The 24644-nt window shown below is 41.6% G+C and overlaps 1 protein-coding gene across 2 annotated transcripts; it reads left to right on the top strand.

Moving 5' to 3' along the window:
* Positions 1 to 178: 178 nt before the first annotated feature.
* Positions 179 to 18536, top strand: LOC138953614 (uncharacterized). Of its 2 annotated transcripts, none has more exons than XM_070325485.1 (14): positions 179 to 245; positions 1289 to 1548; positions 2296 to 8453; positions 9163 to 9264; positions 10045 to 10283; positions 10683 to 10778; positions 11182 to 11269; positions 11760 to 11837; positions 12345 to 12485; positions 14431 to 14561; positions 15137 to 15160; positions 15643 to 15721; positions 16608 to 16765; positions 17388 to 18536. In XM_070325485.1, exons 2-14 carry the CDS (start codon positions 1334 to 1336, stop codon positions 17451 to 17453), a joined length of 7575 nt encoding a protein of 2524 aa, XP_070181586.1. In that variant the 5' UTR covers positions 179 to 245; positions 1289 to 1333; the 3' UTR covers positions 17454 to 18536. The 2 variants fall into 2 exon arrangements, with proteins under 2 accessions (XP_070181586.1, XP_070181587.1); XM_070325486.1 differs by having other exon boundaries at positions 16608 to 16781.
* The last annotated feature ends 6108 nt before the right edge of the window (positions 18537 to 24644 follow it).

Below are 24644 nucleotides of genomic sequence, written 5' to 3'. Positions count from 1 at the left end.
GTGTTAGATTACTCATGCAATAACATAGATATTTATTCGATAGTAAGATGATAATGTAGAATTTAAACGGCTTTACTTTTAAATTATAATTCTTTATGGCGTATTCAAGAAATACAAAAGAAGTATATTGTAATCCGGTTTATACTTTTGAGCAAATTATTTCACAACATCCGGTCACATTTCTTGCTGCGAAAGCAAAAGTCAAACGTTCACTTGGAGGAATGGAGCAATTTGGGATGCCGAAAGTTTGTATCATTTGCTTGTGTTTTGTTTATTGAACAATGGAAAACATGTTTGTGAAGTGTTTTCATCGCCTGGCTTGAACTTTCTGTGGTTTTAATGTCTTCAAATGTGTTGAATTATACAGCTTGTGAAAGCAGTTTTCACACACTGGCACAGCTTTTTTCTCCTGAAAATCTGGCATTGTTTAAACCGTAAGTTCGACTTCTCGCATGTGAGCCATATTACAGCCCTGTTCAAAATCTGCTTTTTGTGTGTGAAAATACTACGCAAGCGTGCAACGAGATGATTTCCCTCTAGCTCAAGTCAAGCTGTGCTATATTCAGTGGCAATTTAACTTTTATGGTGTATGAGTGACCATGAGCTTACACACTCTCATGATTATATTCAATAAAAAAAGTTCTCTGGATTTAATGCTTATATTTAAATGTTGCTTCATGGAACAGAGTAATTTGAACTTTATTTATTTATTTGTTCTTAAAGCAGCTAGAGACTGAAAGTGAAACCTCAGGCGCCTTGATTAATTTGCTTCTTGTCATTCTTCTGACAATTTCTTGTTACTTCTAGTTGTAATCCATTTGTGACAGAGCTTTTGGTTTGTCAGAGCAAATCCAGCAATGGATAAATCTTATCTTTTCTAAAATGTTCATTGCAATTTTGTTGGTATTCACATCCTGTGCTTAATATTATTGATAAAGTACACCTGAGAATTCATTACAACATGTAGTAATGTACATTGATTAAACGATTTCTGGATTAAAGCCATGGAATGTCACTATAACTATAAAAGATATAATGTAGAAACGCAACACATGCTATGCACACCAATAAAGCTTATCAGTGCCAGAGATGACACTGATAGACTAACAGCTTAAAGTCAAATAGAGAGATGTACATGTATGATGTTTTGTGTGAATGATTGAATCTGTTTAATTTTCATTAAATTTTTTCACATCTTCCAAAGCTGTCAGTTGTAATTATTCTACTTTTTTAGGTGATGGGTGGTATTTTAACTTCACTAACAGAAGCAAATTATCTCTCTTTTTAGCCAAAGGCATGATGTGAACCACGGTCCTCATCATCAACTCCAGTCATGATCAGACGGCTGTCAGAGGATGTGCGTGGACGGCTGCGTACGGGTGTGGCGCTGACAGGTGTGGCGCAGTGTGTGGAAGAGCTGGTCCTGAACTCTGTGGATGCTGGCGCCACCTGTGTGGCAGTGCGTGTGGACCTGCAGAGTCTGATGATACAGGTGGTGGACAATGGTGCAGGTATCGCCAAGGAACAGCTGCCTTATGTTGGGGAAAGGTGAGCCAGGTTCATGTTGATAGAATTATGCATAATATACAGTGCAACCTGTCTGTAAGTGTAACAACCACGGGAGAAACTGACCAAGAGTGGTTGTTCAAGACAGGGCCTGGCTTTGGAAAAGGGTTACATTGGAAAAACTCGTCAGGAATCTTTTGGGATAGTCGTTGTGGACTTGTTGGGACATTATCGAGAAGATGTTTTCTGGGCACATTTGACAGTATTGCGGTTATGATGGTACATTTTTGCTGAAACATCTTTGTTGTAAATCATCTTGCAGTTCCAAGTACATTTCCGTGGGGGAACCAGCATTTTAATTATTAGTCTCAGTGAAGTGAATTTGTCTTTCACTAGTTTCAGCTTTAGATCTGTTGTTCATGATCAGGTAAGACAGAGTGGTGGTGTTATACTCAAAATACAGTAGGGTGAACTGATGTCTGTTTTTAAGGGAGATATCTTTCTTTTTCTGTCTTCAAAATAAGATCTTAAAAACTAGGGTATAAGGATAAATAATGACAGTATGACTGTGCAAATAGAGTAATTAAGTGCATGTTATACATAACCAGTTTCCTGGCACCTGAGAGAATAACAAGGGACTTACATCCTCAAAATAGTCTTCAAAATAGTACAAACAATTTTTACATTCATGATCTTGTATGTTTCTTGTTTCAAGTAACCCGATTATCCACTGAATAGTGTGAACCGTGCTGATTTCTTTCGTGATAAATCATAGAATTTTGGTTGCAGGTATTCCACTAGCAAGTGCCACACAGTGGAAGACTTGGACAACCTCAGGTACTTCGGATACCGCGGGGAAGCTCTCGCCAGTCTCTGCTCGGCCTCAACCTTTGTGGAAATCATCACAAAACCTGCGTTGTCTGCTGCCACCTACAGTAAATGCTTTCACAAGGGAAAGCCATTGACGGTGACAGAACCAAACACGCCCAGGCCTGGCAGAGGCACCACAGTCACCGCACACAACCTGTTCTACAACCTCCCTGTGCGTAAAAAGTTGGTGAAGGAGGGACTGGAATTGGAGAAGATCCGTTATCGCGTGGCGGGTCTAGCCTTGATATGGCCGCTGGTCAGTTTCAGCCTGAGAGACGACATCACTGGGAACGTTATTCTTCAGACTCGGAAGTGTAGCGGGCTTCTTGCCACGTTTTCATCTCTGTTCGGAGGAGCGCGAGCGAAGCACATGAGGGAGGTGTGGATGAAGGGCGGTGAGTTCAAAGTGTCTGGATATGTCAGTCGAGAAAACTACAGCCGCAAGGACCTACAGTTTGTCTTCGTTAACCGGAGGCTAGTTCTCAAGAGTAAAGTGCATAAGATGCTGAACACAGTGCTGGGAAAGTCGGTGCTGGTCAGACGACGGGGAGGGGACAGAAACAGCAAACAGGAGAGGAGTCCTGCAGCAGAGGGGGGAAGCCCAACCAAAATGTTCGAACGCTACGCTGTGTACGTCATCAACATCGACTGCCCGTTCGTCGTTTACGACATCACCTTTGACCCTTCCAAGACGCTAGTTGAGTTTCATGATTGGTCAGAACTGACCAAGCTGATTGAGTCCATGCTGTTCAAGTTCCTGAAAGAAGAGAACCTTCTGCTCCCCTCAGAGGAAGGGAAGGACGGTGGGCATCCTAGCACCAGTGCTAACGTTGAAGATTCTGCCTCCATGGATCCAGATAAAGTGCATGAATCTGACGACCCCTTTGCAGGAGCAGAGGAAGGATTTGATGAAGAGTTTCACAATAACCTTCAGACGAAAAGCTACACGCAGGGAATCTCTACTCTAAATAATGCCAGCAGCTTGTCTTCACTTGCCGTCAGAAGACCTGCAGAGCGTCGTTTAGAGGGAAGCTTTGTGGACACAGAGCCTAGCAGTCCCAAAAAGAAGAAGCTAGAGAATGACAACAATGACACTGCTGGTCAAAAGAGACAAGATGAAGATGAACCTGTAAGACTGTACAGCAGTGCTGGCAATGTTGAAACTTTTTTGAGTTCTGAAAGAAAATCGCCAAGAGAATTATCGCTTATTACTACTAAGCACAGAGGAAAAGTTGCAGATGAGCAGCTATTGCCTTCAGGCCAACATTCTGAGATTGGAAACGGCCAGAAGAAAAGAGAGAGTTTTTCTGATATCAGGGATTCTCCAGAAAGCATGGATGAAGATCGAGACACAGAGATTGTACTACCTCAAGCAGTCAGACCCTCCAAGAGAGTAGTGACTCAATCTTTCCACCAACAAGCATCACAAAACACACTGCAGGCGCAGAATTCTTCGTCAAACTCCGATTCAAGCTTGAAGGAGATACGTCTGCCCAGTCAGTTTGCTCAGTCTTCATCTCTGTCTCGTTTGAGAGCTAGACTGGCAGGAGAACCTACCCCCACGGTGAAGTCTCAAGGCAAAAGTTCTGCTGGACCGTCTGGTCTGCACACATACAGACAGTCTGAAAAACGGGATATTAGCAGGCAAGGAGAAACAAGAGAAAAGATTGAGAGTGTTAATTCTGAAGACAATGTGAGAGAAATTTTTTTGCCGCCAAAGAAAAGGCTGTCATTGTTCAAGAGCAAGTCTCTTGATGCTAAGAGCTCTGGTTGCCAAGAAGAAGTTGTTCCTTTGAAGAAGAGAAGCCCTGATGCCAAAAAACACCCACATAAATCACAGAGTCGGACTTCAGATGACATTTCTGTCAACTACGGATCAGTTCAGATATCGGAGGCCAAGAAGAGCAAAAGGCGCAAATCAGAAGAGTCAAATCTTATGACAACCAGATATGATCTGCCTTCAAGAGTCCATGGAACACACAGAGGCTCTGCATATTCACACACCAGAGCAAGCGGCTCTTCAGTGACTTCTCATCATCCACAACTGCATCAGTCAAGGCATAAAGCCCACAGAAAGGACCCTACACTGCACACTAGCAGTAACATGAGATCCCACAAGCAACCTGCGTCAACCCATGGACACAAAGGAACTCCACATCCACCCAGAAAACAAGCAGTGCAAGCTAAGCAGACATGTTCATCTATTTACACAGAGGATGAAGTGCACATGCCAAGCACTTCAGTTGCAAGAGATGACAGTGATTTTCAGCAAACACCAGAGATCTCAGGCAGTCAGCAGTCAGTATCAAGAGCAGAACATTTTTGTACTTCATCCTCAAGGCTGCAGGGTGCTGACTATTCAAGACTGAATCCATCAGTATCAAAACCTTGGAGCCTTTCAGAGTTTGACCAGCCAACACCAAGACCACCAACGTTTCATGAATCAAGGCAGTCAGAATTTGACCTGTCAGTATGTGGACCATCACACAATGATCAGACAGCTTCACAGTCATTGAGAGCCAGTCATCCAGTCTCCACAAAGCCAGACGCTGACCACACAAGACAAGGCAGCAAGATTCTTTCACCACAGATGTCAGGAGGTGTGAGTCAGGCATCAAAACTGGCTCGACTGATGAGGACAGAAGAAGTTTCAAGCTCTGGTGATGATTCTGCAGGACCTGCAGAGATGGATGTGAACAAGAAGACTATTCAACCCACACACGGCAATTTTCAAAGGCTCCCATTATCTTTCCAATCAGAACAAAACTGTCCTTCTTTGTGTCACCAGGAGTACCACGTCACACCAATGTCACAAGTTTATCCTGTGAAGGAACCTCAGTGCAGTAATCAGACTGCGACAGCCGTGGACATGTTGAGGAACACTGGATCAAACCAAAGTAACACTTTGAACGACAGGCGTAGCAATGACACTGTGGACCTAAGGCGAAGGTTTCCTCAGCTCACCCTCATTGAGACGCCCCATACAGCACTAAAACATTATTCACGAGAGAGACATGTGAAGGATGCATCTTCAACGGACTCGGAATTTAGTGCATATCACCGGACACAAGACAGATCCCTTCATCAAGAATTTGCTGCCTTTGACTTGTTTCAGACACCTGGTGAGGGCGCAGTGAACAGCTCATTTTCAGGTCAAGAAAGTGATGTAACCACTGGTCATCTCAATTTTACACAATTCGAGATGTCCGGTATTGCAGGGGACACAGGAGAGTTGAGAAGAGGTCACAGTCAGGCTGAAAAGTTTAACTTCGCTGCAGTTTACTCCGCTCCATTTTCTGCCAGAGAGGCTGTAAGTGCAAGTCAAGACTATGTGCCAGAAAATCTAGTGGGAAGTCTTGCACCATCAACGAGGGGTCAGATGAGTTCATCAGGAGATGCACCTGAAAACAGTAACTTACTGTTTCCTGAAGAACACGCTGTTTCCAGCCAGGGATTTAGTTTGGATCCGTATCCGTTTAATATTTCTCCAAGTCCAACACCATTCAGCATACACCAAGAAGACAACTTTGCAGGGGCATATCCGAAAGAACTCTCTCAGATTCAGCAAGACACCCAAGGGTTTTCTTTTCTCACTTCTCAGGGCTTTGTTCCACAGCTGAGAGAGGAGGGTAGTTTGCCCTTCACACTTAAAAGCAAAGACTTGTTCCAGAGCCCTGCAGGTAAGAGACAGAGTGACTCACCCATGTCCACGCATTCAGCTGGGTTTAGTCCTGCAGCTAACGATCCGCTCCTGTCTGCCTCTGATGATAGGAACTGTGCAAGTCCTGTTCCTGGGAGTATGACCAAGAGACATGCTTCAAGTAATGACAATGCAAAGGAAACTGTAAGTTCTGCTGCAGAAGTCGTTTGTCCTCAACTTACGACAAGCCTGATGGGTGATAGCTCCAGTGAGAAGATTGATGCTTCAAATGATTCACCCTCTAAGCAAGAGAGTTCAACAATCTCCACCACGGTCATAGAAGGAAAACCTGATTCTAGGTCTTCTTTAGCTGCAAAGTTATCCCAGGCCAAAGCTAAGGTGACTGCAGATGAGGACAAAAACGCAGGAAGAGGTCATTCTATTATACCTGAAAGCAATGAAGATAATGAACAGGCCATTTCTTCACAAAGCGTGAAAAGTTCTGATGCTTTTATCTCGCACCCACAGACAAATGCAGAAGATTCGGAAAGCCATTCTACAGCTCAAGATGTGATAGTCATTGCTCATCAGTCTGTCCACACTGAAACCAAAATTGACCTGGGAAGCATTGAAATTCAGGAAGACGTTCATTTTCATTTGCAGTGTAAGAACTCCGATCCAGACTCAGAACAAAAAACTGCAAGTCAGAGACTTCTGCTGGCATCACAGAATTCTGCGAGTGGTCAATTACAACATCCAGGGAGAAGTTCCATGGCTTCTACCAGTGAGAATCAAGAGGAAGGAATGGTGCTGACAGGCAAGTCAGAAATCCCTTGTGCACAAAGGGTGGTGATATCCTCCACAGCAAGCGCTTCATATGGCAGTTCTGCTGAAATCAGTTCAACAAGGGAAAGTACCATCTCTCTGGCCAGTTCCTACATGCCTTTTGAAATTCCTCATAGCAAAGACAATAACGTGAGTCAACGAGACGAGAATAAGGTAAAAGAAAAGCAAACATCTGAAGAAAGCCAAGGCAACAATCAGCAAAGAGAAGCCAGAACAAGCAAGGATTATCAAAGGCATGAAAATGCTGCCTCTGCAAGTTCATCCAGTGATCGCACTGCATCAAGTTCAGTACAAGGAACACTGGTGAGCAGCATATCATCACAAGTTGCAGATATGAGCAGAAGTGATACAAAAAGGGAAATGGTCGTGGAACGAACATACAACCTCTCTTTCCTGAGTGGCAGGAAATTTAAACCGCAGATGACTTCAACTGCTTTGCTGTCCACTAAAAAAACTACGGCAACCTCAGTCGGCAGTTCAGTCTGCAGTGAAATCGAAGTGCAAGAGACTCCGCTATGTTCAAGTGATGCAGAGGAACAGAAAAGTGCTGCTATTGCTCCTCAGCAGAGTGATGGTTTTAGCAACTCTGTGCCAGATTGTGCACTCATCAGTGAAACAGAATCAACAAATTTAGCGGCAGGGCATGCTGCTGTTACTTTAGAGACAAAGTTCTCACAATCTCTACCAGACAATGAGCTAGCCAGCATTCTAGCACCAGAAAGCCATTGCCAAACCACTGCTGACACTGACAGAGACATTAGCTCCCAGAATTCTTTAACGGACAGTGACCTGGCAAGAATAGTAATGCCAGAACATCAAAGCCAGACTTATACTCCTACTGCAGAAAAAGTCGCAATCCGTCCCAAGTCTATGTTGGACAATGAACTGACCCATGCCATGGCACCAGAGCGGCACGCTTGCACAACTGCTGTTCAAGATCCTGAAACGTCGGCTAGCACTCAAGGCTCTGTTTCTGATGATGTTCTAGCCAACATGGATATCTTAGAAAATCAGAATCACACAGGGACAATGCCAGACAGCAATTATGCTACTTTTGACTCTGTTCCCGATGACGTGATTGTCCATGCTCTAACACAAGAGAATGAACTTTTAATGGCAGATGTCTCAGCCAAACAAGTCACAGCTGGTACTTCGAGTCAAGTTTTAAACCAAGCTTTAACGGACTCCTTCACCCAGGTAACCCCAATCACTTCAGCTGTGAGTGACAACTTCACACAGAATGCCTACAAACTTCAGTCTGCTCTGTCACCAATGCTAAGCAGTAGCAGCGCAGAAAGTAATCCAAGTCAGTGTGTGTCTGTTACGCAGATGCGATCTCAAAGAAGAGCCTCCGCCACAGTCATATTGGGCGGTGAGAAGCTTGACGCAGAAAGGAGCAAGCATGCAGTTGGTAACATTTCTGCTGAGACAGAGCAAGCAGCAGATGGATGCCAAGGATATTCTGTCCAACGAGGCAACAACAACCAGACAGGTGTGACAGGTGGGGAGGGGGAAGAGGATGAAGGCCGAGAAGGAGGAGGAGGACCAGCAACAGAAGTCCAGTGGATTCCCGTCACTGATCCATTAACAGGTAGGTTGGTGTCTGCAATTTAATGACAGTTTTCTTTCCGCCAGTTGTTTGTGGGAAAGCTTTATTCATACAAGTAGTTCACTTTTGCCATCCATCGTTATTTAAAAAGTTAAAAAAAAAAGAAAAAGGTGGATACAGCATGCAACATTGTTTGTGCTCGGAATTGCCTCCTGAATACATTCCCTTGTGCAGTATTGTCCTGGCTAGTAACCTTATGTTTATGTCGATCACTCCCAAACCCTTCTGACTTCTCTCAAACCTAGTGTGCAATCAGGGAGAAGTGAGGATGTGGTACAAAAACATAGAAAACAGTTGTATTCTTGTGACAGGGGAGGCTACCGCTCCTTTCACAGCAGACTCTGCACCCGAGTTGTTGGCCTTTAAGTCAACACCTTTGGATTGTGGAATTCTGTTTGTGATGGGGTCTGGTGGTTTCCGATAGTCTGTATGTTCATGGAAACCTTCGGGTTTGCATAACAGTTTTTATAGGGCTAAGAAATTAGCCCTAACATTTTCAATCCTGTTTGATTGTACTTCGCCTCCTGAGGTGATCGTAGTGTTACGGCACTCGGTTACATTCTCAAAAACGATTTTAGCAGAATTAAAAAGAAGGGGCATAAAGTTCTGCATTAGGAAATGGAGTTGGAACATTTATGGAATTTATTATCAATTTGAAAGATTTTTATCCTCACATTATTTTGTTTCCCAGGTGCAACAGTATACATGAACAGCAGAAGTGGCCACACACTCACACAGGCTCAGTGGAACGAGATGGACATGAATTTGGAGCAGCATGACAACAACTATCAAAGTATGTATGTATAGTATCTTTGTTTTTGTTCTTTTTTCTCAGGTCAGTCAACATTTTTGAAAGTAAAAAAAAAGGCAAAAGATGGGAGTGTTTTTTTTAAACAAACATTCCAAAGTGTTTGTGTTTTGGATGTTCGGTTCTTAAAATATCTAAACATAGAACAAGCTATGAAGTGAAAAACTATTTGTTTAAGGTGTGTTGAAAATTAAATCAGGGGTAGCTAATACAATCTTCACAGTCTTTGATGGTACCTTTCATTGAGGGTCAATTGGTCAAACAGATAGAATTTAGAAATGTTCAGAGAAAGTGAGAGAAGCCATGAATCCAAGTATCGGACTCTATTGCTACGCTGAAAACACAATAGCGATTATATAGCTGTTCTGACCTTTATTTGTTGTTCCAAACTTACAAAATAGCAGTTTTTGCGTCGATGCGTTGATCTCAGGTTTTGATAGCAGACGCTGTTTCTTATGCGCATTAGTTTTGCGCAGGCGCCACACTGACTTTGGAAAAAAACTCGATTTGACAACACAGCTGTTAAACAGCTTTTTATTAGTTCATTCGTATGCAACAAAAAGAAGTTTGAGTTTTTTTAATTTTGAACAAGACTATTTATGAAGAAGACCAAAACACAATATCAACGGAAAACTAGAAACAACTGAAGAACTAGGATGCAACAAGGGGAGGAAAAGAGAACAGTTCTTTATGCTGCCATACTAAAAGTATTTTTGCATTGTGTTGTAGTTCAACAATTTTACGACCCCTTTTACTCAATTTCAGATCAAAGACAGACAACCTCGACCAAGACACCCAAGCAGACAAAGATACAGGAGTTGTCTCCTCTGAGCCGTGGCACGTTGGAAGCTCTGTTGGCCGATCACTTTGAGGCTGACGATGAGGAGTCGAGACTGAAGTGGAGAGAGGGAAGCAAGCACATGATGGATGAAGACTCTGGTGGTAGATCTGTATCGGACATCTTGAGCACCTGGGAGAACCCTGTCTTCAGAAAACCAGAGCAGGTATGACATTTTGGTTTTGTGCTGTGATTAACAATGCTTGCGCTTTAGTAGTCAGGTTTGTCAGGGAAGCATTGCTCAGATTTATAGTTACATTAAAAAGATATAGAACGGTAACTAAAAATAATTGGATAGGTTCAACTTCTCCATTGTGAAAAAGAGTCCACCACCTTATTATTGTTGATTTCTGATATCATTTGGTTTTGTTCTCTTTCCTCAGCTGATTTGATTAGCTTGTATGTGCTGGCCATGAGCTTGTTTTAACACATCAACTGAAAAATGATATTGATTTAGGTCAGTCAGATGACCTACCTTGCGCCCGTCCAGTCCCTGACCATTTACTCTTTTTGGGGGACAGATTATTTAATTAGCAAATTGATCAACATATGCACTATCATTCAGATTCTGCAGACAGCAACCAGAAGCCAGGCAGGCAAGGTGGCAAGGACCTTTTTCCCTCCCACAACCTTCACCAAACACATGCTGGCTGGAGGAAAGGTACATCAATCACTGTACAATCATTTTGTTTGTAACAATATTTGATTGACTGGGATGAATAAAAGCTGGACTGTCTTGTACAAAAGTGTAAACGTGTCAGTAAAATGCAACGCATTGATTCATTATGTTCTTGAGCAGTAATGTGCTAAAACTGCAGTATTTTAGATAATAGCTGAGCACACACCTTTGTATTGGTAACTTTTCAGAAATGGATAACTAAGTTAAGTTGATATTTCTTTTGATTTTTGTATTTTTTCTGTTTTTGTTGTTGCTGTTGTTGTTGGCAAATTTATATGTGTTTAATTAAATTTTCCCCCATGTCTGTGAACGTTTTCTGAATGATTTTAATCAATTTTCTTTTCACATAGCAAAGCAAACCTTCAACTTTGTTTCCACTTTACAGGTGGTTGGCCAACTGGACAACAAATTTGTGGCCTGTCTTATCCAGGAGGGCACCACAGCTGTAGCTTCTACCAGTACTGAACAGAATGGTATTTGTACAGCACCCTGTATATATTTGATAGATAATCATATACAACTTCAAAATGTCAGGGTCAAACTATTGTTTCTGGAGATCAATTATGACAACTTGCTCTGAACTGCACATGCTGGTTTGGCCAGTCATTTGGTTGAGCTTACATCAATTTTGAAAGTTGCAAGAATGGCAAATCATTCATCTTTTTCTTGATAACTTGGCTATGAATACTGCAGTCCCAAGTATTCACTTGGTAATACACGTATAATATTTGCATTTCTTGTCACAAGTTACATAATTCTTCTTCTTCTTCGTCGTTCACTTGTCTGTCATGTGAGCGTAGATGCGTTGTGCTGCCGTTACGCGCCTGACAAGTCAGGCCCAGCACATCCGACTTCAGCTTGTTTTTATATCAGAGTGTTCGCTCTCCTAGATTGATTGCTTTACCGGGCTGCCGAGTTCAATCTACCCGTAGTTACATAATGACAGTATGGACATTGTTTCAGGTGATGGAGAAGGTCTGGTGGTGTTGTTTGATCAACATGCTGCTCATGAGCGAGTCCGGCTGGAACAGTTGATTTCAGGTACGTCAACAGCTTTTAAGACATGCAATTCATGTTCACTCATTTACAAACACAAAGGCATGTGTGACAGGGAGACTACTGCGTCACCCTTCATAGCAGACTCTGCAGAGTTTTCTGCCTGCAAAGAGCGTGGGCTATTTATAGTAGCTCAGCGTTTCTTCTACGTCACCGGCTAGACACCTGTCAGTTGTAGAGTTCTGTTTGTGATGGAGTCTGGCTGTTGCTGTCTCCTTGTATGATCTTTGGAACCTTTATGTAGCTAGAGCAGTTTTAATAGGGCTAAAATCTCAAACCTGTTAGACTGGCTTTGCCTCCATGCAGGGGTAATTTGTTACATATGTATGCACACATGAACACATACTTTAAATTAGGCAAAATGAGGAGAGAAAAACACAAATAGGAGTAGCAAACCAATAACACCTTTCTGTCTGCCAGCATGAGTATATACAGACACCAATCATTATGATATGTATGCTGTCACCATGACTGAATATGACTTTCTTTCAGATGTGTATGAGAAAGACGGCAGTGGCAAGTCAGAAGGGCGGAGAATTCAGCGAACAGATGTCAAGCCACCAAGGATGGTTTTACTGTCGGAGGAAGATGTCCGTATCATGCAGAGCTTCAGGGGGGAGTATGATAGAATCGGTATGTATGAAGATGGGATGAAATTGTCTCTGCCAGTGATTCGTATCAGTAAGCAAGACAAACAGAGTTTGTGCATTTTGACTTTCGACCCCTGCGACACGTTTGACAATTTGCCCATTCAAATAATTAATTAATTGTTGGTCCAGAGGCACATTTTTGAAAGAATATTGTAAATATTGTAAGGCCGTTGTAGTTTTCACTCCATTGTTATTTTTAATGTCCACTTCATGATTGTTGTCCTTCTTTGATCTGTCTTCCTGATATTGAACAAATAATTTTGATTTGGTCAAACACAGCAGAGACAGAAATCATACACACACAATCCTCGTATACTGGACCTTACCAACAAGAAGCATTAAAGAAATAAACTGAGATTTTAATACAATATGGTTTTGGTTTTGATTTTTGGCTCACGTAAGTTTAGCCTATGCGATGCTAACTTTTGTCTGTCTGTGCGTGCGTGCGTGCGTGCGTGCGTGCGTGCGTGCGTGCGTATGTATGTATGTATGTATGTATGTATGTATGTCTGTGGTAGAAACTTTAACATTTGAAGACGTCACAACATTTGAAGACGTCACATTATGACGTAAGAGGGTTAGACGTCACGCGAAGGAATTACTGAAAGTCTCGGTCATTGTTATTTTGCCGAGCGGGCCGAGACTAGTTTTTTCTTGCTTTGTCAAAATGATCGCTTTTGTCTCGCTTTCTTGCACAGTGTCACCTATGCCGCTTACTGTGACAGTGTGTGTGTGTGTGTGTATGTGTGACGAAGTGATTGAGTTTGTGTTACTGTTTGTCGATTTCTTACGTGAGCCTTGAAGGCTTCGCCTCTTGTTCTATCTTTCTTTCCTTCTTTCTTTTTATATTTAGTCAAGTTTTGACTAAATATTTTAACATCGAGGGGGAATCGAAACGAGGGTCGTGGTGTATGTGCGTGTGTGCGTGCGTGTGTGTGTGTGTGTGTGTGTGTGTAGAGCGATTCAGACTAAACTACTGGACCGATCTTTATGAAATTTGACATGAGAGTTCCTGGGTATGAAATCCCCGAACGTTTTTTTCATTTTTTTGATAAATGTCTTTGATGACGTCATATCCGGCTTTTCGTGAAAGTTGAGGCGGCACTGTCACGCCCTCATTTTTCAACCAAATTGGTTGAAAATTTGGTCAAGTAATCTTCGACGAAGCCCGGACTTCGGTATTGCATTTCAGCTTGGTGGCTTAAAAATTAATTAATGACTTTGGTCATTAAAAATCTGAAAATTGTAAAAAAAAATAAAAATTTATAAAACGATCCAAATTTACGTTTATCTTATTCTCCATCATTTGCTGATTCCAAAAACATATAAATATGTTATATTCGGATTAAAAACAAGCTCTGAAAATTAAATATATAAAAATTATTATCAAATTTTTTTTTCGAAATCAATTTAAAAACACTTTCATCTTATTCCTTGTCGGTTCCTGATTCCAAAAATATATAGATATGATATGTTTGGATTAAAAACACGCTCAGAAAGTTAAAACGAAGAGAGGTACAGAAAAGCGTGCTATCCTTCTCAGCGCAACGAATACCCCGCTCTTCTTGTCAATTCCACGGGCACTGCCTTTGCCACGGGCGGTGGAGTGACGATGCTACGAGTATACGGTCTTGCTGCGTTGCGTTGCGTTCAGTTTCATTCTGTGAGTTCGACAGCTACTTGACTAAATATTGTATTTTCGCCTTACGCGACTTGTTAAATTGTTTCATGCTTGCTTCCTTCCCTCCTTTCCTTCTTTCTTTCTTTTCTCTTTTTCTTTCTTGCTTTCTTCCTTCCTGTTGTTCTTTTTTTTTTCTTTCTTTTTTGTTTGTTTGGTTGTTTCTTCCTTCCTTCCTTCATTTCTTTCGTTGTTTCTTTCTTTGTTTCGTTCTTTCCCAAATTTATAATTTATGTAAATCTTTTTGTAGGTGTGGCGTTTGATGTGGATAAACATCACAGAGACAGGGTGCACATTCACACAATCCCAGCATGCATTTCCCAGCGGGAGGCCAACGACATGAAGCGAGGCAAAGATCCCCTCAGCTATGAATATGTGGAGGTATGGAGATTGTTCTTTTTGGGCTTTTCGCCTGAGTGATTTTCTGCCATTCTTTTAGTATGTTTTCTGTGTTCAAAGTGTTAAAGGATGAAGATAATACAGCTATTGTTTTAAGAGAGAGTCGAGAGAAACAATGACAATTTTTTTAGTTTACGAGGGGAATGGTATAAGCACAAAGTGGTTGCTTTTTTACGACCAACCCTCACCCTAAAGAGGGATTACACTAAAAATAAACGTTAAATGAAAAAATTATAAGAGAGAGAGAGAGAGAGAGAGAGAGAGAGAGAGAGAGAGAGAGAGAGAGAGAGAGAGAGAGAGAGAGAGAGAGAGAGAGAGAGAGAGAGAGATGTTTGTGGGGGGGGGGGGGGGGGGTGGGTGTAAGAAGCTGACTTTCGTGTTAGAGGGATTGAAGTTTTAGGCATGCTAATCCTCCAACCTTTTGCTGGTAAAATGGTGTGGAGTATGAGAGAGAAAGGTAAAGAGACATGCATGCAGACAGACAGAATAAATAGAAAGAGTGAGAGTCTTTATTTGTATGGTATCTGTTCTCTGATGTGGATGTTCGTCTTGTGCAGATAATGATCAGGGAACATAACCAGGCAAGTCGTGTTTTTTTCTTTTCTTTTTTGTTTTTGTTGATTGGTCCTGTTCTCTCTTTTCACTCAAAGATTCAGGATGTTATAGCATGTAAAACATTGTCCAAGAGTTTGTCTTGAATACAAACAGCAATGACACTGCATAAACATACTGGCTGTGGTATTTGTGGAAGCATGCTGATAAAAGAGCATTGTGAACCAAAACATATAAAATGGTTACACAAATCAAACTGTGTTTCTGTGGAAGGTGTTGATTGGTATACAGAAACACAGAGCATATGACAGTGTTTTCACTTTCACACGGCTTCTTTAAAAAAAAAAGTTATTTGAACAAATCTTTTGAGTTCAAGAGGAACCGATTTGATTATAGAAAGTTGAATATTTTGCAAAAGAACTGACTGCCTTTTCCCTGAGATGATTAATATGTAAGTTATTATAAGGTAATCTATACATGTTTCTTTGAGTGTCATCTTTATAATTTTCAGTTATTGCTGTCAACTGCTGGGGCCAGACTACAGCTACCTCAGCAGGTTCACAGACTGCTTGCCACACATGCATGTAAAGGTGTGTTACTTTTAATAGTTTCACTCTTTTTTATACAGACATATTTGAATATAAGAATACCAACAAACTTTGAGACTGAGAATGTGAGCGTTCTGTGCATAAAACAGGGTGTTGGCGTTTCTTCTGAAATTCGGAAAACTGTAATTGAAAGAGCATGCATGATGTAGTTTTGTAAAATCAAGATCTGTTGATCAGTGGCAAAATGAGCGCTTTGAAAGTTTTGGTCCTTACTGTCCCCACGCAAGTGAATCTTCAGGCTTTTGGCTGAAATAAGACTTTTTCTGTGAGCTCCAGGGGTGCAGTTTAAGGGCAGTTTTTATTATTTTGAAGACACAGGTTGATTACTGTCTAACTTTTTGATTAAGCAGACCTGGGAACCCCTGTTTTGCATTTGGAGTATTCTCAAACAAACTTGGTGTATTTTCAGGAAAATGAGCGTACTCCACACAGCATTTGAACATCCATGATTCAAACATGCTTCACACGCATCCATCACATCATTAATTAAGTTTACCAATACATTTAAAATAAACGCTTCTTTCAATGTTTACTGACACAAACTGTGATCATGTGTCAAAATACATGGATCGGCTTCGGGATGCGCTTGTGAACAAAAGTAGTCTAGGAATTTTTCTTGTCGTATTTTTTCCCCACTGACCGTACTGATCGTATTCTAGACAATCATGCGTACAAAATACGGTGAAATCGTATGGGTTCCCAGGTCTGTTGATGTATCAAGTTTTCATGTCTGTGTTTTGCAAAGTCACCAAAGACACTCAAAAAACTGTTGCTGCTGATTCGTTGCCAAGCTTTTGCACAATTCTGGTAGACCCATGCACTAAGACTTTATTCATCACCTGAAAGAACTTTGGTTGTACATATGCAGGTGCCATCAAATTTGGAGACACGGTGTCAGTGTCAACATGCCAGGAGCTGCTGTCATCACTGTCGTCATGTGATTTGCCATTCCAGTGCGCTCATGGACGACCGTCCATTGCTCCACTTATCAGTCTCAGACAGTTGAAACTGGCTGCTTCAGATAATGTTCGTTCTTCCCCATGTTTGTATTTTTTAATTTTTTTTTTCCTTTCTTTCTTTCTAATGAGCATTTTACTTAGTCAAGGAGTATATATCTTGCCTCATTGTGACCAGGTTATGTCTAAAAAAAGATAAGTGAACATTTTATTTGTGCATGTCAAGGGTTTATTTTAGTCTCAGGTTTAGATAAATTTGTCTCTCCTGAATGTTTCAGGTTTATTTAGTTGGCTTTTATGTTTGGGATTGGCATTGAAAACTTTATCAATGAGCATATGAGATTTTCAAAGCATTTAGATACATCAACGCTCTGGATTCAGAGCTCAAAACTGAGTGAGAAAAGAGAGTGAAGAGTCGGACATATCCATCAATGACTTGATGGTGTTGGAAAATGAGCTTCAGGGAGGCAACTGAGTAAGAATCGCTATCAAACAGGTTTATTTCCCTTGTATGTATGGTATATTCGCTCTGTAATTTTTATTTTTATTTTAAGACTCCTTCCTTTTCAAGACCTGATTTTGTCAGACTTTTGGAGGTCTTAAAAGGGGGGTCCCACTGTAGCAGCAACAGGAAGAGACAGACAGTGGGAAGTCACACAAGGTCTTCATTTTTTCTCGTTCTTTGATTGCAGAGGCCGGCTCCAAATTTATGGAAATTGCGGCAGAGGGTGTCAGGGCTGCAGGACAAGGATCAATAGAGAAGGCAAAGATCATTCGTCCCATTCTCATTCTTAACGCCGCATACCAAACCCACAGCAAAAAAAGGGCAGGGGGCTCGCTTCTGCTTGGTGGTGATCCAATGTCGTCTGTGATTGCGCTACGACCCTGTGTGCATTGTGCGGCAGGGGGTGCAACTCTTGGTGGGCAGTCTGCTCAATATTTCATCGATATCGTCTGCCCATGCACCGCACTTGGGATGGCTGCATGTTAGCACTTTCTGCCAACATTGACCCAGTGAAGTTTTGAATGAAGGATGTGGAAGGAAGAGGATGAAGAGTTGGAGAGACTGACAGAGAAGATGAACCCCTAGCCACCTCATGCCACCCCCTTGAATTAAGAGAAAGGAAAGGAAAGAAAAGGAAAAAAAAGAGAAGCAAGAAACGGCACCCCCCCAAAAAAAAACACAAAAAAGAGCAAGAAAAAGCAACAGCAAAGTATAAGAATGAAATTTTTGGTTCAGAAACTGGGTTTCAGATTCAGAGAGAATGAGAACAGTGTTGAGAGAAAATTGCAATGTCAGCAAAAGTGCATTCATGGTGCAAAACTTGGGCATAAAGTTCAGGTGCACCAGTAAACTGTTGGGTTGTGTTGAAGTGGTACAATGTAGCTTACCAGATCTAAAGAAAATGCAGAATGTGCTGACATTTATGTGAATTTGTTAGTGGTCACAGAAATTTGTTTTCTCAAACTTTAACAAAAAATGTCCTTTGCATTTACCCCCTCCCAACCCCTGCAATGACACCTACACCCTCACTTAAATTTTCACGGTTCTTTTTATTTTTAATACTGAACATTCATCTCCTGCTCACTGTAATTTGATGTTTATCTCTGATGGATTTGTATGACAAGCAAATGTCGAACGCTGAAGAAGAAGAAGAAGTATGACAAGCAATGATACTCAACCGTACATGTACCTGAAGACTTTTGACTGTGATAAACTGAAGTGTTTTTGCCAAGCAAACTTGATGCTTTTTGAACAAAATGTATTTTACATTAGAACAATAGAAGTTGTTGATATGAAATTGATCAAATCAGTTTCAATAAAAGAAATGATTTAACAAGACTGTCAGTGTATTTGATGTTAAATATTGTGAACCTTAAAGTGGGAGGTTACAGCAACTCTTCAAGGAAATGTCATTGTTATGTGTCTGACTTGAAGAGAAAGAGAGAGAGAGAGATTCGTTGATGTGTGAATATTAAATTAGGATTCGTTGGCTGTTGAGATCGAATCGTTACTTGACTCAATTATTCCTAGATTGATTGAATCTTCTGTAAACGTTTTTGTTGTTGTTTTTGCCAGGAAAAGTACACCAGCGAGTCTGTCTGTGTGTGGACTGCAAGCAACAAATGCCAAGGCTATTTTAAAATGTGTCTATTTTGAAACTTGACGATTTTATATTTGCACTCGCCCAATTTTGACAAAGAATTTAAGGCAGTAACATAACTGTAATCCCTCATTTGCTTGACAACCCAAAACTATTTCATTTTAAAAGTACACAAATGTGAGTTTTCATGTCTCTCACAAATACCAGAAAGTCATATTTATGATTGAGATGACATTGGTGAGATTGATGATCATAATGACAATGCATGATGATGATGAGAATCATGATGAAGAGGATGTGAATGAGAAGGAAGGAGGGTCATTAAAGTTACACTCAGTCGGCGGTGGGATTGTATCCAGTTGGCCGCTGTCAGCGTGAGTTCGTCCCCACGTTCGGCGAGAGATTTATTTCTCAGAGTCAACTTTGTGTGCAGACTCTCCTCGGTGTCCGAAAACCTCCGTGTGTACACGCGCAAGCACAAGACCAAGTGCGCACGAAAAAGATCCTGTAATCCATGTCAGAGTTCGGTGGGTTATAGAAACACGAAAATACCCAGCATGCTTCCTCCGAAAACAGCGTATGGCTGCCTAAATGGCGGGGTAAAAAACGGTCATACACGTAAAATTCCACTCGTGCAAAAAACACGAGTGTACGTGGGAGTTTCAGCCCACGAACGAAGAAGAAGAAGAAGATTAAAGTTACAGATGACAGGCCTTTTGCAATTGGTACAGTACTTGTTGTTTACAAAGACAGCAGGACCGGTATGCAGGAGTCATTAGCCCCATATAAACTCTTAACTTTGATCTACTTTAGCGCCAGTGTAAAATATTAAAACAATAGAGAATACACAACAGGAACTTGTGTCTGCGTCGTTCGTCATTAATATTTCAATCTGCAATGTTAAGTTTTGGTATGTTTCCCTGGACAAACCTGATATGGAGCAGAATCTTTTACATGGGAATGACTGTACCTTTAAAGAAGCATGACCGCCTTCAATAATGCAATAAGCTGCACAGAAAAAAACAAGTCGCGTAAGGCGAAAATACAACATTTAGTCAAGCTGTCGAACTCACAGAATGAAACTGAACGCAATGCAATTTTTCAGCAAGACCGTATACTCGTAGCATCGTCAGTCCACCGCTCGTGGCAAAGGCAGTGAAATTGACAAGAAGAGCGGGGTAGTAGTTGCGCTGAGAAGGATAGCACGCTTTTCTGTGCCTCTCTTTGTTTTAACTTTCTGAGCGTGTTTTTAATCCAAACATATCATATCTATATGTTTTTGGAATCAGGAACCGACAAGGAATAAGTTGAAAGTTAATTTCGAAAAATTAATTTTGATAATAATTTTTATATTTTTAATTTTCAGAGCTTGTTTTTAATCTAAATATAACATATTTATATGTTTTTGGAAACAGAAAATGATGAAGAATAAGATGAACGTAAATGTGGATCGTTTTATAATTTTGTTTTTTTACAATTTTCAGATTTTTAATGACCAAAGTCATTAATTAATTTTTAAGCCACCAAGCTGAAATGCAATACCGAAGTCCGGCCTTCGTCAAAGATTGCTTGGCCAAATTTTCAATCAATTTGATTGAAAAATGAGGGTGTGACAGTGCCGCCTCAACTTTTACAAAAAGCCGGATATGACGTCATCAAAGGTATTTATCGAAAAAAAGAAAAAAACGTCTGGGGATATCATTCCCAGGAACTCTCATGTAAAATTTCATAAAGATCGGTCCAGTAGTTTAGTCTGAATCGCTCTACACACACACACGCACAGACACACATACATACACCACGACCCTCGTCTCGATTCCCCCTCTATGTTAAAACATTTAGTCAAAACTTGACTAAATGTAAAAAGAGAGAAAACAAGTCGCGTAAGGCGAAAATACAATATTTAGTCAAGTAGCTGTCGAACTCACAGAATGAAACTGAACGCAATGCCATTTTACTCGTAGCATCGTCAGGCCACCGCTCATGGCAAAGGCAGTGAAATTGACAAGAAGAGCGGGGTAGTAGTTGCGCTAAGAAGGATAGCACGCTTTTCTGTACCTCTCTTTGTTTTAACTTTCTGAGCGTGTTTTTAATCCAAACATATCATATCTATATGTTTTTGGAATCAGGAACCGACAAGGAATAAGATGAAAGTGTTTTTAAATTGATTTGGACAATTTAATTTTGATAATAATTTTTATATATTTAATTTTCAGAGCTTCTTTTTAATCCGAATATAACATATTTATATGTTTTTGGAATCAGCAAATGATGGAGAATAAGATAAACGTAAATTTGGATCGTTTTATAAATTTTTATTTTTTTTACAATTTTCCGATTTTTAATGACCAAAGTCATTAATTAATTTTTAAGCCACCACGCTGAAATGCAATACCGAAGTCCGGGCTTCGTCGAAGATTACTTGACCAAAATTTGAACCAATTTGGTTGAAAAATGAGGGCGTGACAGTGCCGCCTCAACTTTCACGAAAAGCCGGATATGACGTCATCAAAGACATTTATCAAAAAAAAAGAAAAAAACGTTCGGGGATTTCATACCCAGGAACTCTCATGTCAAATTTCATAAAGATCGGTCCAGTAGTTTAGTCTGAATCGCTCTACACACACACACGCACACACGCACATACACCACGACCCTCGTCTCGATTCCCCCTCTATGTTAAAACATTTAGTCAAAACTTGACTAAATGTAAAAAGAGAGAAAAAAAGGAATAAGACAAGAAAAGAGAAGAAGAACAAGGGAACAGATGAGTGATGGGAACCGTGTCTAAATTCTCCCGCAGCCGCTGCAGTCAATCACTGGACGGCAAATTACACCCGGCACGTCCTCGATTGTCTGCCCCTGACACTCCGCATTGACACTGGTCATCCCATTCTGCAACAGCCAAGACACACGGGAGGGAGATGGGAGGGGATGAGGGTGCGAGGGGGTGGGTGACAAGACACCCGTCGTCCTTGTCACTCCTTTCCCCTTCTCATATTGACATGACATTCTGAATTGTCCTTGGTCGCCGGAACAACTTGCTGGTGGGGGGGGGGGGGGGGGGGGGGGGTATTCGATCGTTGTCTTTGCCACCCACCACCTCTTCTGGTATGGACACGTCAGCATCAACCGTTGTGTGTGTGTATTGGGGGGTGGGGAGGGGGTGGCGACAGGTACCCGTTTTTCCAGTCTTCAATCACCTCTTCTCATAATTATGGACATGTCAGTCTAGGTCACCAGAATAACTAACTACTGGGAGGGGGGGGGGGGGGGAGTATCCGTTGCCACTCACCACCCCTTCTCGTATTCACATGTCAGCATCGTCCTTGGTCGCCAGAACAACTTTCTGTGCCGGGCAGGGGGTGGAGGGGGGGGGGGGGTTGGCGACAGGTATACCTTGTTCCCGTCTTCCATCCACTAGCTCTTCTCATATTGACATGTCAGCATTGTCCTAGGTCACGGGAACAACTTTCTGGTGCAATTGGGGGTGGGGGGTTGGGGTGTAGAGATGAACTTCGATCGCTTCTTTTTTCTTCCAATATTGACCCTGTCAGGACCGATGCTGGTCAGGAGATTAGGTTTCTGGAACAATGGCGGAAGTGGTCCCCCATCCCCCATCCTCCTCCCCTCCAACCGACATCTCTCTCTCTCTCTCTCTCTATCTCTCTCTCTCTCTCTCTCTCTCTCTCTCTCTCTCTCTCTCTCTCTTCGCACACGCATTTCCTGTGTCCGTCTTGATAATCTTCCCGAAAGCGAATCGACCGATCTATCGAAATACAGTAAGCAACCGAAACAAAGGCAAAAGACGCGCTAACTTCATTTTTCGAAGCCGTAGTAGGTTGCAAACCGAGAGCTTCGTAAGTAAGTCATGACAAGTCAAATCAGAGTACGCTGGTGTTTGATTTTCTTTTTTTTCAAGAAAGAAAATGTTGGAGAAAATGTGATCTTTGACTTCTGAAAGTATTTACTTTTTATGCCAAAGTTTTCTCATTTTCTTCAGGTAAAAATCTCAGAAAAAGTTAACATTAGCTTTGCTTTGAAACTGGTTAGTTTTGACTCAAAGATATGTCTAGCTTTACCGGGTAAAAACTTAATGGCAGAATATAGTTATTTCCGTGAACACAAAAATACCGCGTTAGACCAATTCTCCGAATGTGACTGGCACGTTTTTGAGTCAATATCACACACACACACACACACCACACACCACACACACACACACAAATGTGAAAAATGAAGAAAAAAAGGGAAGAAGAAAGAGCCAATTTATCAACTGCAAAATTGTGACATGTAAGCTTTCAATCAGAGTTTGGCCCCGTGACACTTTGGCAAGCTGGCATCTACTCTCCCATCAGCGAGTTCTGCCCCCGTCTTGCAGAAACCAAGTTCATGTTTCAGGCATCTCACAGTTGTGTTGGAGGAAAATCATGCAGAGAGAGAGAGAGCGAGCGTGTGTGTGTGTAGATGTGTTTACGTGTGTGTGTGTGTGAGAGAGACAGAGAGAGTGTGTTTGAGCGAGAGAGAGACACAGACAGACAGGGGGGAAGCCCAACCTCCTTACCCCAGTCCCATAGGGTCCCTGCCCTAATATGTCTGTCTCTTTGCATCAGCGACTCTTGGTCCAGGCCTATCATATCTAGACTCGTAATGCGGGCAGTAGCTTGCACCCCAGGATGATGTTCAAGGACCACTTTAATTGTTCCAAGCATTTAATATATAGCCTCCGTATTTTGACGGTTATTTGCATCCCATGATTATGTTATAAAGCCCTTTTGTCCCAAGCATTTAATATATAGCCTCAGTATGTTGACTTTTTACTTGCATCCCAGGATTGCGTTATAGACCAACTTTGTCCCAAACATATTATATGTAGCCTAAGTATGTGGACAGTTTCTTGCATCCCAGGATTGTTCCAGAGCCAATGTGTTTCAGGTCTGAAGTGTCCTGATCACGTTCCCAGTTTGTTCCTTAATGTCCCTCCAACCGATACGGCGACGCGGGACCGTTGCTGTAGACACAAAGGACTTGAAACACATTTAATTATATATGTGGAACAGATTAACCCAAGGTCAGTCTGTTCCAGATACAATGTGTTTCCGAGTCCTCCGTATCGTAAGTCTGCCGTGTTGCTGATGGCCCCTTTTATGTAAATAGATGATGTTCGGAAATACTGAACCATGTCAAGTGTTTATGGGTTGTGCTCCTTGCTTTTTCTTGGCAACACTGAGGCAAGCTACATGTGACGTTGTTTGTTGGCCAATCACTAGCGAGTGGCGTGTCTCCACACGTGGTGGGCGATCTGAGCCAGTGAAATCATGCGAACGACTGACATCCCAGTGAGAGTTAGCTCCGATTTTTGTTTTCTGAACTGTCCGGAGTGAGTGAGTACTGACTAAAACCTTCGTTGAGTCCAGCTGCATGACCTTTGTCAGATGGGGATGATAATTATGCCAGGACCAGATGATGTCCTCGCTGCCTATGTCTGTTGTTTGCCCACCTGGAAAAGTTACCCAGTAGCACCAGGTGTTTCTCGGTTAGTTGAACACGGGTTTATTCATCATTTACAGTGTCTTGAATCATGTAATCAGCAATGAAGCCCAATATTAGTAATGTTATGTCTGATGATAATACTTGTGTCGAAGTTACTCTCCAATTGCGTAGGGCACGTGATATAAGCGTTCGCTTGAGTTCGTGTCCCTATTGTTGATCGTTTTATTATTGTATCATGTTTAATTGAATAAAAACGTGTTTAAACCAATGAATCCCAACACGTACACTTTGACCTCTACTCTTATGGACAACATTTTGAAGGGGTGGCAGGGGCGGATCTGGGTTTTGAAA

This window comes from Littorina saxatilis, linkage group LG17 (genome assembly GCF_037325665.1).
Source record: "Littorina saxatilis isolate snail1 linkage group LG17, US_GU_Lsax_2.0, whole genome shotgun sequence".
NCBI lineage: Eukaryota > Metazoa > Mollusca > Gastropoda > Littorinimorpha > Littorinidae > Littorina > Littorina saxatilis.
This window is presented reverse-complemented; position numbering and strand designations above follow the sequence as displayed.